The following is a 16,064-nucleotide window of genomic DNA, read 5'->3' on the forward strand; positions in this document are numbered from 1 at the left end:
GTAAGATTGTCTCCACTTTAGACACCAGGTGCAGATAGTATGCCCAGGTTACCCACACTTCTGCTCCACAAAATACAAATTTGAGAGTCCTCATAAAACCGTCTTAAGGTTCAATAATTCACTAGAACTCACAGAACTCAGGAAAGCATTTTATTTACATTTACTGGGGTATTATAAAGGATACAACTCAGGAACAGCCAAAGGAAGAGATTCATTAAGTTATTGGTGGTGGGATTGGTGTGCCACATAGCTCCCATGCCACTTTCCCAACAGTGTACTCAACGTAGTCACTACTGGAAGCTCTCCAAACCCCATTTTTTAGAGGTTTTCATGGAGGCCTCACTAGGTAGGCAATATTAATTAAATCACTGGTCATTGGTGACTGAACTAAATCTCTAGTCCCTCTCCTCTCCCTGGAGGTCAAAGAGCGGTACTGAAAGCTCCAATCTTATAATCATAACTAGGTGTTTCTGGTAACAAGCTCCCATCCTGAAGCTATCTAGCCTCTCTACCTCATCCCTCTAGCCAGGAGCTGTCTCATTAACATAGAAAAGACATTCTTACTGCTTAGGGGATCCCAGGGATTTTGAGAGCTCCCTGCCATGAATCAGCTGAAGCTGGGAGAAAGAACAGATATTTATTTTTTAATTACACCACATGTGTTCTTTCTTCCTCCCTGATGGTCCAAGGTATCATTTTTTATCATTTCCTTCTTGTTTAGGAAGTTCCCTTAGCCATTCTTTTTTTTTTTTTTTTAAAGATTTTATTTATTTATTTGACAGACAGAGATCACAAGCAGGCAGAGAGGCAGGCAGAGAGAGAGAGAGAGGAGGAAGCAGGCTCCCTGCTGAGCAGAGAGCCCGATGCGGGACTCGATCCCAGGACCCTGAGATCATGACCTGAACCGAAGGCAGAGGCTTAACCCTCTGAGCCACCCAGGCGCCCTCCCTTAGCCATTCTTTTAGGGTATGTCTGCTAGGGACAAATTATCATAGTTTTTCTTCATTTGAGAATGTCTCGAGCTTACTTTCATTTCTATAGGATTTTTTTGCTGGGTATAGGATTCTGGGTTGACAGTTCCTTTCTTTTAGGACTTAATAAATACTGCGCCACATACTCTGGCCTCCATGGTTTTAGTTAAGAAATCCCTTTTTTTGTCTGGGTGCTTTCACAACTTATTCTTTATCTTTCAGAGGTTTAATTATTATTGGTCTTGGTATGAATTTGTTTGGGTTTATTCTGTTTGAGTTTTGTTTTGATTTTTGAATCTATAGGTGTATGTCTCTTCCTAAATTTGAGAAGCTTTCAGCCATTATCTCTTAGAGTACTTTTTTCAGTCTTTATCGTTTCTGAGATAGGGATAACAAAAATGCTAGATCTTATGTTATAGTTTCACTTGTCCCTGAGGCTCTCTACACTTTTTTTCCCACAGTTTATTTTCTTTCTCTTGATCAGGTTGGTTTATTTCTTTCATTCTGTTTTTCAGCTGACTGATTGTCCTTTTCCCCTTTATTCTGCTGTTGAACTCATCCATTTTGGTTTACTATATTTTTCAGTTCAAAAATCTCATTGAACTTTCTTTTATATCTTGTTTCTTTCTTAAGACTTCCTATTTTTTTTTAAGATTATTTATTTGATAGAGAGAGAGAGCATAAGAAGGGGAATGGTGGGCAGAAGGAGAGGCAGGCTCCCTGCTGAGCAGGAAGCCCAATGGGGGACTTGATCCCAGGGTTCTGAGGTCATGACTTGAGCCGAAGGCAACCACTTAACTGACTGAGCCACCTAGGTGTCCCTCTTTTTTCATTTGTTTTAAGCTTATTTGTAATTGCTTATTGAAGCATTTGTATCGTGGCTGTTTAAAAAGTTTTAAACAGTGAATTTTACTATCTCTGGTATCTTGCCATTGGGATCTATTGATTGTCTTTTTACCTTCAGTTTTAGATCTTCCTTGTCCTTAGTGTGATGAGTGATTTTTCTTTTGAAACTTGTACATTTTCATACAATGTTAGGAAATTCTGGATCTTCTTCAAGCTTTCTCTTTTACCTGGCCATTTCTGACATGGCTTTGGCAATGGAAGGCGCTGCCACCCTGTTTGACAGGTAGAAGTCTAGGTTTTCTACTGAGCCCTGTTGACACCTGAGTTGGGGCGGGGGCTCTTTATTTGTACTGGTCAGGGCGGAAGTTCCAGGGGAGTCCACCTGGTCTCTATGGACACTGCAGTGGATGTGAAAGTTGTGACTCCCTGTGGGGCCTCTCCTGACACTTCTCCATTAGAATGGGTGGGAGTGCCTTATTACTGCAAAGTAAGGTTTTGAGTCCAGTTTACGCTCATAGTCCATTGATACCATGGAGTGGAGGGGCTCGTTACCATCTGGCAGGAAGGGTAGCCCTGGTTTCCCATTTGGCCTTCTCTGACATCACCCTGGGGGGGTATTGGAGTATCCTGTTACTGTTGCATGAGGTTGGAAGTCTTAGGTCTCCTTACTTGGCCTTTGCTGGTGAGTTAAGAGTGGAGCCACAGTGTTTTCTGTGATATTTGGCTGGAGAATGGTTATTGACTAAAGGTCTTCTGTCTTCCTAGGCTACCCCTTGCTTTGTCCTTTGGCTAGAAAGAGCAGGTTTTTGTTAGGGGTTTTTTGTTTGTTTGTTTGTTTTGTTTTGTTTTTATTGTTTTGTTGTCAGCTTCCTTGTCTGGGATCTTAGAGGCAAAAAGAAATCCTGGTGAAGTCATCACCATGTCTTTCCGATCCCAAAGTCCCTAGTTGGTTTGCTCTTTCCTTTCCTCCTTTCAGACTCTTTTTTATGTTTGTTTTCATGTGTGATATCAAGGGGGTTCTTGTGCTTAGAGGGAGAAATGAGGAAAAGTATGTCTACTCCATCTTCCTGAAAGTGGAAGTTGCCTTTTTCTTTTAAGACTAGCAGCTTTTAAGTCTTTATATCAAATCCCTATACTAAGTATTCTGTCCTATAATAATTCTGATTCCAGAGAGAGAGAAACAAACAGTCTGTCCACCCCTGTTGACTTGGAGAGGAATTTATATTAGATAGGATTTTGTGTTACAGCTGCAGAAACATGCTATTAGGCAGCATCTCCTGGTTTCCAGTGTTATTTTGTCCCTCCTTCTGTACCCCTAGTTATTAGGCTTATTAGTCTCTTCATGTAAGTTAGTGATCTGGCATTAAAGTTTTGTTTTACTGCTCTGTCCACAGATTAAGGTAAGTAATTCAAAGATAATAGATTACTAATATTTAAATTTTACTTTAGAAAATACCTAAGAAGTTTAAAGTACTATTTTTTTAATACAGGCCTTGAAGAAAAATTTAGGCCTTTTTATGTAGATCAATTAGAAGAAAATGTAGAAGACGATGTGACAAGTTTAAAGGTAGGTAACCTAGCAGGTACTCAATGCATTAACAACATATTAAAGCATATATATTATCAATCTTGAAAATCAAAGCAATATAATTTGTTACCAAGCTTTGAGGTAAGCGAGCTTGATAACCACGTGTAACAAAATTAGCAATTTTATACAGAAATCATCAAGTTGGCATATTGGACCCATTCACTGGAATAGAATTAAAAGTACCATAGGTGGATTGGTCATTTTGAGGAATTCTTGAATGACAGAAAGCCAACAGAATTATATTTGCTGAGTCATAGAACAGAAAAAGAAAATGCTAACCCGGGAGGAGTCAAGATGGCGGAGAAGTAGCAGGCTGAGACTACTTCAGCTAGCAGGAGATCAGCTAGATAGCTTATCTAAAGATTGCAAACACCTGCAAATCCATCGGCAGATCTAAGAGAAGAAGAACAGCAATTCTGGAAACAGAAAAACAACCACTTTCTGAAAGGTAGGACTGGAGGAAAAGTAAATCCAAAGCGACGGGAAGATAGACCCCGGGGGAAGGGGCCGGCTCCCGGCAAGCGGCGGAGCAACGGAGCACAAAATCAGGACTTTTAAAAGTCTGTTCCGCTGAGGGACATTGCTCCAGAGGCTAAACTGGGGCGAAGCCCATGCGGGGTCAGCGTGGCCTCAGGTCCCGCAGGGTCACAGAAGGATCGGGGGTGTCTGAGTGTCACAGAGCTTGCGGGTATTGAAACGGGAAAGCCAGCTACAGAGACAGAGCCGACAGTAAGCTCACAGCTCGGGGTTACCTTGAACCGGTCGCAGGCTCGGTGAGCTTGGAACGCGGCCGGAGGTCAGGCAGATGGGAGTAGCTGGGCGCTGTTCTCTGAGGGCGCACTGAGGAGTGGGGCCCCAGGCTCTCGGCTCCTCCGGGCCAGAGACCAGGAGGCCGCCATCTGTAGTCCCGTCCTCCGGAACTCTACAGAAAGCGCTCAGGGAACAAAAGCTCCTGAAAGCAAACCCGAGCGGATTACTCAGCCCGGATTACTCAGCCCAGCCCCTGGTAAGGGCGGTGCAATTCCGCCTGGGGCAAAGACACTTGAGAATCACTACATCAGGCCCCTCCCCCAGAAGATCAACAATAAATCCAGCCAAGACCAAGTTCACCTACCAAGGAGTGAGGTTTCAATACCAAGGAGAGCAGCAGAATTCCAGAGGAGGAGAAAGCAAAGCATGGAACTCATGGCTTTCTCCCTGTGATTATTTTAGTCTTGCAGTTAATTTAATTTTTTCTTTTTCATTTTTTTTCTCTTTTTCTGCTAAAATTTTTTTAACTTTTACCCTTTTCTTTTTTAACGTTTTTAACTAGTTTATCTAATATATATATTTTTCTTTTTTATATTTTTCTTTATTCATTTTCTTTTTTTAATTCTTTTCTTTTCTTTTTTTTTTCTTTTTCTTGTTTTTCTTTCTTTCTTTTTGAACCTCTTTTTATCCCCTTTCTCCCCCCTCACGATTTGGGATCTCTTCTGATTTGGTTAAAGCATATTTTCCTGGGGTTGTTGCCACCCTTTTAGTATTTTACTTGCTCCTTCATATACTCTTATCTGGACAAAATGACAAGAAGGAAAAATTCACCACAAAAAAAAGAACAAGAGGCAGTACCGAAGTACCAATACAGACATTGGTAATATGTCAGATCTAGAGTTCCGAATGACAATTCTCAAGGTTCTAGCTGGGCTCGAAAAAGGCATGGAAGATATTAGAGAAACCCTTTCGGGAGATATAAAAGCCCTTTCTGGAGAAATAAAAGAACTAAAATCTAACCAAGTTGAAATCAAAAAAGCTATTATTGAGGTGCAATAAAAAATGGAGGCTCTCACTGCTAGGATAAATGAGGCAGAAGAAAGAATTAGTGATATAGAAGACAAAATGACAGAGAATAAAGAAGCTGAGCAAAAGAGGTACAAAGCTACTGGAACACGAGGGGAGAATTCGAGAGATAAGTGACACCATAAGACGAAACAACATTAGAATAATTGGGATTCCAGAAGAAGAAGAAAGAGAGAGGGGAGCAGAAGGTATACTGGAGAGAATTATTGGGGAGAATTTCCCCAATATGGCAAAGGGAACGAGCATCAAAATTCAGGAGGTTCAGAGAACGCCCCTCAAAATCAATAAGAATAGGCCCACACCCCGTCACCTCATAGTAAAATTTACAAGTCTTAGTGACAAAGAGAAAAAACTGAAAGCACCCCGGGAAAAGAAGTCTGTAACATACAATGCTAAAAATATTAGATTGGCAGCTGACTTATCCACAGAGACCTGGCAGGCCAGAAAGAGCTGGCATGATATTTTCAGAGCACTAAACGAGAAAAACATGCAGCCAAGAATACTATATCCAGCTAGGCTATCATTGAAAATAGAAGGAGAGATTAAAAGCTTCCAGGACAAACAAAAACTGAAAGAATTTGCAAATGCCAAACCAGCTCTACAGGAAATATTGAAAGGGGTTCTCTAAACAAAGAGAGAGCCTACAAGTGGTAGATCAGTAAGGAACAGAGACAATATACAGTAATAGTCACCTTACAGGCAATACAATGGCACTAAATTCATATCTCTCAATAGTTACCCTGAATGTTCATGGGCTAAATGCCCCAATCAAAAGACACAGGGTATCAGAATGGATAAAAAAACAAAACCCATCTATATGTTGCCTCCAAGAAACTCATTTTAAGCCCGAAGACACTTCCAGATTTAAAGTGAGGGGGTGGAAAAGAATTTACCATCAGAAGAAAGCAGGAGTGTCAATCCTTATATCAGATCTATTAGATTTTAAGCCAAAGACTATAATAAGAGATGAGGAAGGACACTATATCATACTCAAAGGATCTGTCCAACAAGAAGATCTAACAATTTTAAATATCTATGCCCCCAACGTGGGAGAAGCCAACTATATAAACAAATTAGTAACAAAATCAAAGAAACACATCAAGAATAATACAATAATAGTAGGGGACTTTAACACCCCCCTCACTGAAATGGACAGATCATCCAAGCAAAAGATCCACAAGGAAATAAAGGCCTTAAACGACACACTGGACCAGATGGACATCACAGATATAGTCAGAACATTTCATCCCAAAGCAACAAAATACAAATTATTCTCTAGTGCACATGGAACATTCTCCAGAATAGATCACATCCTCGGTCCTAAATCAGGACTCAACCGGTATCAAAAGATTGGGATCATTCCCTGCATATTTTCAGACCACAATGCTCTAAAGCTAGAACTCAACCACAAAAGGAAGTTTGGAAAGAACCCAAATACATGGAGAAATCCTTCTAAAGAATGAATGGGTCAACCGGGAAATTAAAGAAGAATTGAAAAAAATCATGGAAACAAATGATAATGAAAATACAACAGTTCAAAATCTGTAGGACACAACAAAGGCATTCCTGAGAGGAAAATATATAGCGGTACAAGCCTTTCTCAAGAAACAAGAAAGGTCTCAGGTACACAACCTAACCCTACACCTAAAGGAGATGGAGAAGGAACAGCAGGAGAAGAGAAATCATAAAGATCAGAGCAGAAATCAATGAAATAGAAACCAAAAAAAGAATAGAGCAAATCAACGAAACTAGGAGCTGGTTCTTTGAAAGAATTAATAAAATTGATAAACCCCTGGCCAGACTTATCAAAAAGAAAAGAGAAAGGACCCAAATAAATAAAATTATGAATGAAAGAGGAGAGATCACAACTAACATCAAAGAAATACAAAGTATTATAAGAACATACTATGAGCAACTCTACGCCAACAAATTTGACAATCTGGAAGAAATGGATGCATTCCTAGAAACATATAAACTACCACAACTGAACCAGGAAGAAATAGAAAGCCTGAACAGACCCATAACCAGTAAGGAGATTGAAACAGTCATTAAAACTCTCCAAACAAACAAAAGTCCAGGGCCAGACGGCTTCCCGGGGGAATTCTACCAAAATTTTAAAAAAGAACTAATCCCTATTCTCCTGAAACTGTTCCAAAAAATAGAAATGGAAGGAAAACTTCCAAACTCATTTTATGAGGCCAGCATCACCTTGATCCCAAAACCAGACAAGGATCCCATCAAAAAAGAGAGCTATAGACCAATATCCTTGATGAACACAGATGCGAAAATTCTCACCAAAATACTAGCCAATAGGATCCAACAGTACATTAAAAGGATTATTCACCACAACCAAGTGGGATTTATTCCAGGGCTGCAAGGTTGGTTCAACATCCACAAATCAGTTAAAGTGATACAACACATCAGTAAAAGAAAGAATAAGAACCATATGATACTCTCAATAGATGCTGAAAAAGCATTTGACAAAGTACAGCATCCCTTCCTGATCAAAACTCTTCAAAGTGTAGGGATAGAGGACACATACCTCAATATCATCAAAGCCATTTATGAAAAACCAACCACAAATATCATTCTCAATGGAGAAAAACTGAAAGCTTTTCCGCTAAGGTCAGGAACACGGCAGGGATGTCCATTATCACCACTGCTATTCTACATAGTACTAGAAGTCCTAGCCTCAGCAATCAGACAACAAAAGGAAATTAAAGGCATCCAAATCGGCAAAGAATTCAAATTATCACTCTTCACAGATGATATGATACTATATGTGGAAAACCCAAAAGACTCCACTCCAAAACTGCTAGAACTTGTACAGGAATTCAGTAAAGTGTCAGGATATAAAATCAATGCACAGAAATCAGTTGCATTTCTCTACACCAACAACAAGACAGAAGAAAGAGAAATTAAGGAGTCAATCCCATTTACAATTGCACCCAAAACCATAAGATACCTAGGAATAAACCTAACCAAAGAGGCACAGAATCTTTATTCAGAAAACTATAAAGTACTCATGAAAGAAATTGAGGAAGACACAAAGAAATGGAGAAATGTTCCATGCCCCTGGATTGGAAGAATAAATATTGTGAAAATGTCTATGCTACCTAAAGCAATCTACACATTTAATGCAATTCCTATCAAAGTACCATCCATCTTTTTCAAAGAAATGGAACAAATAATTCTAAAATTTATATGGAACCAGAAAAGACCTCGAATAGCCAAAGGGATATTGAAAAAGAAAGCCGAAGTTGGTGGCATCACAATTCCAGACTTCAAGCTCTATTACAAAGCTGTCATCATCAAGACAGCATGGTACTGGCCCAAAATCAGACACATAGATCAATGGAACAGAATAGAGAGCCCAGAAATAGACCCTCAACTCTACAGTCAACTAATCTTCGACAAAGCAGGAAAGAATGTCCAATGGAAAAAAGACAGCCTCTTCAATAAATGGTGTTGGGAAAACTGGACAGCCACATGCAGAAAAATGAAATTGGACCATTTCCTTACACCACACATGAAAATAGACTCAAAATGGATGAAGGACCTCAATGTGCGAAAGGAATCCATCAAAATCCTTGAGGAGAACACAGGCAGCAACCTCTTGGACCTCAGCTGCAGCAACATCTTCCTAGGAACATCGCCAAAGGCAAGGGAAGCAAGGGCAAAAATGAACTATTGGGATTTCATCAAGATCAAAAGCTTTTGCACAGCAAAGGAAACAGTTAACAAAATCAAAAGACAACTGACAGAATGGGAGAAGATATTTGCAAATGACATATCAGATAAAGGACTAGTGTCCAAAATCTATAAAGAACTTAGCAAACTCAACACCCAAAGAACAAATAATCCAATCAAGAAATGGGCAGAGGACAGGAAGAGACATTTCTGCAAAGAAGACATCCAGATGGCCAACAGACACATGAAAAAGTGCTCCATATCACTCGGCATCAGGGAAATACAAATCAAAACCACAATGGATATCACCTCACACCAGTCAGAATGGCTAAAATCAACAAGTCAGGAAATGACAGATGCTGGCGAGGATGCGGAGAAAGGGGAACCCTCCTACACTGTTGGTGGGAATGCAAGCTGGTGCAACCACTCTGGAAAACAGGATGGAGGTTCCTCAAAATGTTGAAAATAGAACTGCCCTATGACCCAGCAATTGCAGTACTGGGTATTTATCCTAAAGATACAAACGTAGTGATATGAAGGGGCACATGCACTCGAATGTTTATAGCAGCAATGTCCACAATAGCCAAACTATGGAAAGAACCTAGATGTCCATCAACAGATGAATGGATCAAGAAGATGTGGTATATATACACAATGGAATACTATGCAGCCATCAAAAGAAATGAAATCTTGCCATTTGCGACAACATTTATGGAACTAGAGCGTATCATGCTTAGCGAAATAAGTCAGGCAGAGAAAGACAACAATCATATGATCTCCCTGATACGAGGAAGTGGTGATGGAACATGGGGGCTTAAGTGGGTAGGAGAAGAGTCAATGAAACAAGATGGGATCGGGAGGGAGACAAACCATAAATGACTCTTAATCTCACAAAACAAACTGAGGGTTGCTGGGGGGAGAGGGGTTGGGAGAAGGGGGGTGGGGTTATGGACATTGAGGAGGGTATATGCTTTGGTGAGTGCTGTGAAGTGTGTAAACCTGGCGATTCACAGACCTGTACCCCTGGGGATAAAAATATATGTTTATAAAATATAAAAAATTAAAAAAAATTAAAAAACAGAAAAAAAATAAATGAATAAGTCACAGGAAAAAGAAAATGCTAACCTAACACAGTTACAAGTGTTGGCTCCTCCCCCTGGTTCCCTCACACTAAGCAACAGATGGGAGCCAAATCTACCTCAACCTGAAGCGGATTTGGTGTCTGAGGCCCAAGAGGTATGTCAAAGGTTGTTAACAGCTAAGTAAGAGAAGCAAAGACCTTCCCTACATGCATACTTAGGAAACAAGTTGCTGGCATAAGTCTTACAGCAACATGCTGCTATAATCATGAGGGGAAGACTACAGTAAATAAAACAGACAGGTATATGGAGTTTTAAAATCAAGATACAAAATGAGTCAAGAATTACCACTTTTGAGGGATACCTACTCCAAAAGGAGAGGTATCCAATGGAAACTATTCTTGGGCATCCAAAGGCCATCAGGAAGGACAGATAGTCCCTAAAGCTAAAAAGCATTACCATAGTAGTCAGGAATATTTCATAATGATAAAAAGTTCAATTCACCAGGAAGGTAATAGCAGCTTTAAATATGTATATGCCCTTAATAACATGGTTTCAATATATACAAAACAAAACTTGACAAAACTCAAAGGAGAAATAGACAAATTGGAGATTTTAATACAGATTTCTTACTGATAGAACAAATGGACAAAAAAATTAGTAAGGATATAGAAAATTTGAAGAACATGATTAACATTTGACTGAATGGAAATAAATAAAACGCTGCATTTAATAACTGCAGAATGCTTACTTTTAAAGGCTTTTCAGGAACATACAGAACATACTTTACAATTGACCATGTCTTGGGAAATAAAACAATTATCAACCAATTTAAAAGGATTGTAATCATGGGGCATCTGGGTGACTCAGTGGGTTTAAGCCTCTGCCTTTGGCTCAGGTCATGATCTCAGGGTCCTGGGATCAAGCTCCACATTGGGCTCTCTGCTCAGCAGGGAGCCTGCTTTCTCCCCTTTCTCTGCCTGCCTCTCTGCCTACTTGTGATCTCTGTCTGTCAAATAAATAAATAAAATGTTTAAAAAACAAATAAAAAAATAAAAGATGGTAATCATATAAAGAATTTTCTCTGATTCTATTTTAGTTATACTCTGATTTAGTTATTTAGTTATGCTCCAATTTTATTTTAGTTATCTTAAAATTAGAAAATCTCGTGTGATTAGAAGTTAAGAAATAGGGACGCCTGGGTGGCTCAGTTGGTTGAACGACTGCCTTCGGCTCAGGTCATGATCCCGGAGTCCCGGGATCGGGTCCCGCATCGGGCTCCCAGCTCCATGGGGAGTCTGCTTCTCCCTCTGACCTTCTCCTCGCTCATGCTCTCTCTCACTGTCTCTCTCTCAAATAAATAAATAAAATCTTTAAAAAAAAAAAAAAGAAGTTAAGAAATATATATATATATATTTTAAAGATTTTATTTATTTATTTGACAGACAGAGATCACAAGTAGGCAGAGAGGCAGGCAGAGAGAGGAGGAAGCAGGCTCCCTGCCGAGCAGAGAGCCCTACGCGGGACTCGATCCCAGGACCCTGAGATCATGACCTGAGCCGAAGGCAGTGGCTTAACCCACTGAGCCACCCAGGGCCCAAGAAATATATTTTTTAAATATTTTATTTATTTATTTGTCAGAGAGAGAGAGCGTGCACAAGGACGCAGAGTGGCAGGAAGAGGCAGAGAGAGAAGCAGGCTCCCTGCTGAGCTAAGAGCCCTGTGTGGGACTTGATCCCAGGACCCCGGGATCATGACCTGAGCAGAAGGCAGTGGCTTAACTGACTGAGCCACCCAGGTGTCCCAAGAAATATATTTTTAAATGCCCTGTGGATCAAAAAGGAAATCACAATAGAACTTAGAAAAATTTAAAACTGAAGACTAACAGAAACACTACATATTAAAACAAAATGAAAATATGACTAAGAAAAAAACTTAAAGGAAATACCAAAATGTTAATTTTGTGCTTGAAATGGAGGCAGTAAATGTAGTTTCTTTTTAAATATAATTCTGTATCTTTTCTATATTTTCAATAATGGATAATACCACTTTTATAGCAAAAAAGAATTTCTTTATCTCCTTTTTTTTTTTTAAGATTTTATTTATTTATTTGGGAGACGGACAGTGAGAAAGAGCATGAGAGGGGAGAAGGTCAGAGGGAGAAGTAGACTTCCCATGGGGCTGGGAGCCCAATGCAGGACTCAATCCCAGGACTCTGGGATCATGACCTGAGCCTAACTGAGCCACCCAGGCACCCTCTTTTTCTACTTTTTTATATTTTGGTAAAATATATGTAGCATAAAACTTGCTACCTTACCCATTTTTTTCTTTTCTTTTTAAACGATTTATTTATTTTAGAGAATATGTGTGTGCACATGATGGGGGAGGGCAGAAGGAGAGGGAGAGAGTCTTAAGCTGACTGGGTGCTGACAGTAGAGACTGACACAGGGCTCGATCTCATGCATGGAGATCACGACCTGAACTGAAACCAAGAGTCAGTCGCTTAAAAGACCACACCACCCAGGCACCCACCATCATACCCATTTTTAAGTGTACAATTCAGTAGCATTAAGTACACTCACAATCTTGTACAAACACTGCTAGTATCCATTTTTAAAAATCCCAAACAGAAACTCAATTCCTATAAAATAAGGGTTTCCAGCCCCTGGGAATGCTTAATTCCAGTTTCTGTCTATGAATTTGCCTCTTCTAGGTACCTTACAGACATGGGGATCAGACAATATTTGTATTTTTGTGTTTACCCTGTTTCACCAAGCATAATGTTTTCAAGGTTCATCCATTTTGTAGCCTGTGTTAGAGCTTCAGTCCTTTTTAAAACTGAATAATTCTACATTTTATGTGTTTATCACAGTTTGATTATTGATTCAACTGTGATGGATACTGATTTGTTTCCACCTTTTATCTATGAATAATGCTGCTATGAAACATTGGTGTACAATTTTTTTTTGAGCTCTTCCATTCAGTTGTTTTGGGTATATACATAAGAGCAGATTGCTACATTGTGTGATAATACTATGTTTAACTTTTGAGGACCCATCAAATTGTTTTCTATAATGGCCCTGCCATTTTACATTCCACCTGCAATGCACCAGGTTCCAGTTTCTCTACATTCTCAAAAAGACTGTACATTCTCTGGGTTTTGTCTTGTTTTTGAAATAATAGCCATTCTAATGAGTGTGAAGTCATATATATCTTACATGATGGTTTTGATGAGTATTTTCCTAATGACTCATGATGTTGAGTCTTTTTTCATGTGCCATTTGTATATCTTCTTTAGAGAAATGTTTAGTCAAATCCTTTGGTCATTTTTGAATTGGGTTATTTATGTTTTATTGTTGAATTGCACGAATTCTTTATATAATCTGGATATTCATCCCCTATCAGAGATATATGATTTCAGATATTTTTCTCCTATTCTGTGGGTTATCTTTTCACTCTCTTGATAGTGTCCGTTGATGCACAGAGGTTTTAATTTTGATGTAGTCGCATTTATTTATTTTTATTTTGTTGCCTATGTTTTTGCTGTCCTATCTGAGAAATTATTGTCAAATTGAATGTCATGAATCATTTCCCCTATGTTTTCTCCTAATGTTTATATGGTTTGGGCACTTAAGCTTCAGTCTTTGGTCCATGTGAGTTAATTTTTGTATGTATTAAGGGTAAGGGTCCAGCTTCATTCTTTTAGGTGTGGATATACTGTGCTCTGCCATTGCATGGTCTTGGTACCCTTGCTGAAAATCAGTGGGCTATGCACCGGTTTATTTCTGGGTTCTCTATTATCTTCCATTGGTCTCTGCCTGTCCTTAGACCAATACCACACTTTTTCGATAACTGTAGTCTTATAGTAAGTTTTGAAATCAGGAAGTTTGAACCCTCCAAATTCGTTCTTCTTTTTAAGCTTGTTTTGGATATTTGGGGGGGGAAAGTTTATTTTTTAAAAAAGCTTTATTCCTTGTAAGAGCTATATGAAATCTCTACCATTTGAAAAGATTCATTTTTCTTATAAGAATTTTCTGGAACTATTTTCTACTATTTATACTAAAGTATACATTTATGCTGTTAATTACAGAAACAGTATCCAGACCCAGACCAGAGTTCATTTGTGAAGAGAATGCATTCTCTCCAGATTGACTGTACAGCAATACCTCCAAGCAGGTCAAATTCAGGTAACATCCTATGATTGAAAGTAATGTATTCACTTGCTTGTTCATGCATTCACTCTCTTCTAGAAAATACTCTTCATGACTGTAAAGAAACAGAAGAAGCTATAAAATTTAGGCCCTGCCTTAAAGGAATTTATAATGTATTTGGGAGTAATATACATATATTTGAAATACTAAATAACAGTGTATTCACCAAAATCACAAAGCATCCTGAACCTAAGAGGCCTAATATACCAGATAGGGAGAAAGCGACGGCTCAGGAACAAGAGGGGACATGTGTCCTTGAGGTCCTTGAGGTCAGGGATAATAGATCCAGAGAACAAGCAGAGAAGTTGATCTCAGATTCAAGGAGGGATACTTTTTTCATTATAACAAAAGGAAAAACAGAGTATAAGATATTGAAACCACTTATTAGCTATCTGTTCTAAGGCAAATTAACCTCTTGTAAACCCTGTCCATCAAATCATGATAATAATTGCTCCTACTCTTACAGGGCTTTTAAAGAATAAAAGAACCCATGAGAAGTACTAAACACCAAGCTGCTCCTGTTCTCATTTTGTAGCCCTGCATCACACCAAGGAGACAGCCACCTTCTCTGCTACAAAACAAGTCCCTTTCTTCCTTGGTCATTCCCATGACACTCACGTTTGTTGCCTGTTAAAATTTCTCCAGCACTCTTTCACCACCATGCAGGGACTTCTACAAATTACCTATATAGCTTATAGGAAGAGGACCATCAAGTAAATGCTTTTTTATTTGTTGTCAAAGGTTTCAGTATTTTATTTTGAGATACAGATGTGTGATGGTGCTCAGCTTTTATTTTACTTCTTGTTGCCTTATGAAACTCTTTCCAATGCTGATCATTTCTTTTCAGCCCCAGAACAGCCCAGCTCACTGCACAGTTCCCAGGGACTTGGGATAGGTCCCGTGGAGGAGTCCTGGTTTGCTCCCTCCCTAGAGAACCAGCAGGAGGAGAATCAGCTCAGCTTGCAGAGTAAACTCCAGGAGGAAGCCAACTACCATCTTCATGGCAGCCGCATGGACAGGCAGACAAAACCACTCAGACAGAATGTGATTTATAATAGAGAGGAGGAAAGGAGACGAAGGGTCTCCCATGACCCTTTTGCACAGCCAAAACCTTATGAGAATGTTCAGAATCCAGGAGTAGGCCTTCCTTACTCTAGTGCAACCAGTCCTGGTAATGCACTACACCAACCAACAGGGCCAACCAGCCAACCCCAAGTACTGTACTGGAACAATGGATTGAACAATCCATTCTCTTTTGGAACAAGACCACAGGATCTGGGAGCAGCAAGTTCAAGAGCTTGGTATGGGCCAAATCCAAACCATATGCCAAGTGTGCATAAAACTCCAGTGCCTGAGACCAACCTACTGGGAAACACAGCCACCCTTTCATTCGGCTCCTTCCCATCAAGAGGTAAGCAGTTTTTTAGCTACACCATTTTTAAAAAATGTTTCTGAAAATAAAGCTCTCTTGTAGACTGTAAGTTGACAAGGGTGAGTTGCTTGTGGCCTTCAGCTACCAGATGCAGTATGCAACTATAGATAGTCTCCATGAGATCACTTGGCCTCAGTTTGGGTGGGATTCATTGGAGCTGCCCACAAGTATTGGGTTACAAGTCCTTGTAACCAGTAGGTATCTTCTTCTATAATCTGCATCACAGTTATACCCATTATACCCAATCTCTGATGGAAGTGAAGGTCACTGCTTGAGTTCTTTTACTTGTTTGCTGTTTTCTGAAGGTTAAGAAAGAAGTCTTGGATATTTTAATTTTTATCTTATAGAACTCAAAGACCACCATTTGTGATGAAAGCAAAATGTTGGGCTACCGTCCCCACCATTTATCTC

At 39.5% G+C, this 16,064-nt stretch overlaps 1 protein-coding gene across 2 annotated transcripts in view; it reads left to right on the forward strand.

Annotated features, from left to right (window-relative positions):
* Positions 1-16,064, forward strand: part of RIPK1 (receptor interacting serine/threonine kinase 1) — a 46,828-nt gene that overhangs the window by 25,659 nt on the left and 5,105 nt on the right. For both annotated transcript variants that reach the window (XM_004753625.3, XM_004753624.3), the window contains exons 7-9: positions 3,308-3,384; positions 14,101-14,197; positions 15,069-15,632. In XM_004753625.3, the coding sequence (XP_004753682.1) occupies positions 3,308-3,384; positions 14,101-14,197; positions 15,069-15,632 (738 nt within the window). The remainder of the gene's footprint in view (positions 1-3,307; positions 3,385-14,100; positions 14,198-15,068; positions 15,633-16,064) is intronic.

Source organism: Mustela putorius, unplaced genomic scaffold (assembly GCF_011764305.1).
Source record: "Mustela putorius furo isolate JIRA1106 unplaced genomic scaffold, ASM1176430v1.1 tig00003870_pilon_pilon_pilon, whole genome shotgun sequence".
Classification (NCBI taxonomy): domain Eukaryota; kingdom Metazoa; phylum Chordata; class Mammalia; order Carnivora; family Mustelidae; genus Mustela; species Mustela putorius.